This window comes from Rhagoletis pomonella, unplaced genomic scaffold, assembly GCF_013731165.1.
Source record: "Rhagoletis pomonella isolate Grant_MI unplaced genomic scaffold, Rhpom_1.0 Rhpom_scaffold_18221, whole genome shotgun sequence".
In the NCBI taxonomy this organism is placed as follows: Eukaryota; Metazoa; Arthropoda; class Insecta; order Diptera; family Tephritidae; genus Rhagoletis; species Rhagoletis pomonella.
The window spans coordinates 1-1,554 of NW_023476737.1; the positions used below are offsets into that span (position 1 = coordinate 1).

Below are 1,554 nucleotides of genomic sequence, written 5' to 3' on the forward strand. Positions count from 1 at the left end.
ATTAAATATTATGTTACCAGGCTAGTCTGATCTATGTTTTTAGTGCGAATAAAACTACATTATTCCACTTTCTGGCCCAACGTTTCGCTAAAACATTTTTAGCATCTTCAGGGGCAATCCAGCTTTATTAAATCTGCCACAAACCAAAAATACAAAGGCTCATTGTAATTAAAAATTAATGAATATAGCATACAAACATACATATACATATATGGAATTAAAAATTATAAACAACAATTTGAGGACAAAAAACTCACAATGTTTAAGAACTTTGATTAACACCTAAATACAGCGCATCTGTACCATCTTTTGTGGTAGCTTTGTCAATACTAAAATAATAAACATTTTTATTTCTAATCATAAACAAGAAATGTAAGCGGCCGCAATGTTGTCCGTATCTTCTTTTCTGTTCATTGTCTTTTTCCTTCTTTGCAATTATCCTAAGGCTTTCTAGTGTATATCGGGTTGACTCCCTTCTTTCTTTGCCGATAATCTTTGTGTTTGCGAAATCAGCTGTATGACCACTTGTTATGATGTGTTGTGATAATGCTGTACTGCTTTTTTGTTTTCTTATATCTGCTTCATGTTCGCCTAGTCTAACACCTAAAGGCCGCTTAGTTGTCCCAATATACACTTTTTCGCATTCCTCAATGTCATTTCCCTTACATTTAATTTCATACACTACATTGTTTTGTTGTTGGATATCTACTGAGCACTTAGTTTTTGTGTATATTGACGACAGAGTGTAATTAGATTTGTAGGCAAGTGCTGTGTTTTGTGATTTCGTAATGCTGTGACCAAAATTGCCAGTTAAGTTGGGAATGTATGTTACACTGTAAAATTTCTTAGTAGTTTTTGTTGTGTCTGTGTTCGGTGTTTTATTGGGATGGATGCTTGTTTTCATAACTTCTTGATTTATTAATTCCCGTATTAAGTTTATAGGGTAATTGTTGTTTATTAGGATTTTGTTGATTTTCTCTTTGTTAGCTTCGTGGAATCGTGTGTGGCTTATTGCCAATATTTTATGGATGAGGTTTTTTGCTGTATTTATCTTATATTTTGTTGGTTGCGATGAGTAATAATTAATCAGGCGTCCAGAAGAAGTTGGTTTGGAATACCAGTCAAGTAAAAGATCGTGGTTTTCTCTATGTATACAAACGTCAAGGAAAGGGATTTTTGAATTTTCCTCTATTTCCATCGTAAATTGAAGTTTATTGTGATACTTGTTAAGAATTCCTAAAATGATATTCGCGTCATTGCGTTTAATTATAGCAAAGATGTCATCCACATATTTGGCTATAAATTTAATGTCGATATTGTATTTTTGCTTGAGTTCCGAGATGGTATTGTCTAGTAGGTTCTCCATAATTATGTCCGCTATTGTTGGGGAAATAGGATTGCCCATAGGCATTCCAAACGTTTGTGAATATAGTTTTTTGTTGAACATGAAACAGTTGTTGTCTTTTGGGCAAAATTCTAAAATTTCTTGGAATTTCTTTTTCGGAATATTGGTTTTTTGTTTAACTTGGTCCCATTTGTTCATGACTATTTTTG

General features: G+C 32.9%; 1 protein-coding gene across 1 annotated transcript; it reads right to left on the minus strand.

The window, feature by feature from the left end:
* LOC118757458 lies at window positions 1–1,354 on the minus strand. Its single transcript, XM_036492166.1, has 2 exons — window positions 258–1,354; window positions 1–133 (listed from the first exon to the last, which is right to left on the minus strand). The coding sequence occupies exon 1, from the start codon at window positions 1,196–1,198 to the stop codon at window positions 263–265; it is 936 nt and encodes a 311-aa protein (XP_036348059.1). The 5' UTR covers window positions 1,199–1,354; the 3' UTR covers window positions 1–133; window positions 258–262.
* Window positions 1,355–1,554: the final 200 nt, after the last annotated feature.

What these genes read in the sequence shown, in the direction of transcription:
- LOC118757458 (XM_036492166.1), bottom strand. Translation starts at nt 1,198, where the DNA reads ATGGAAATAGAGGAAAATTCAAAAATCCCTTTCCTTGACGTTTGTATA.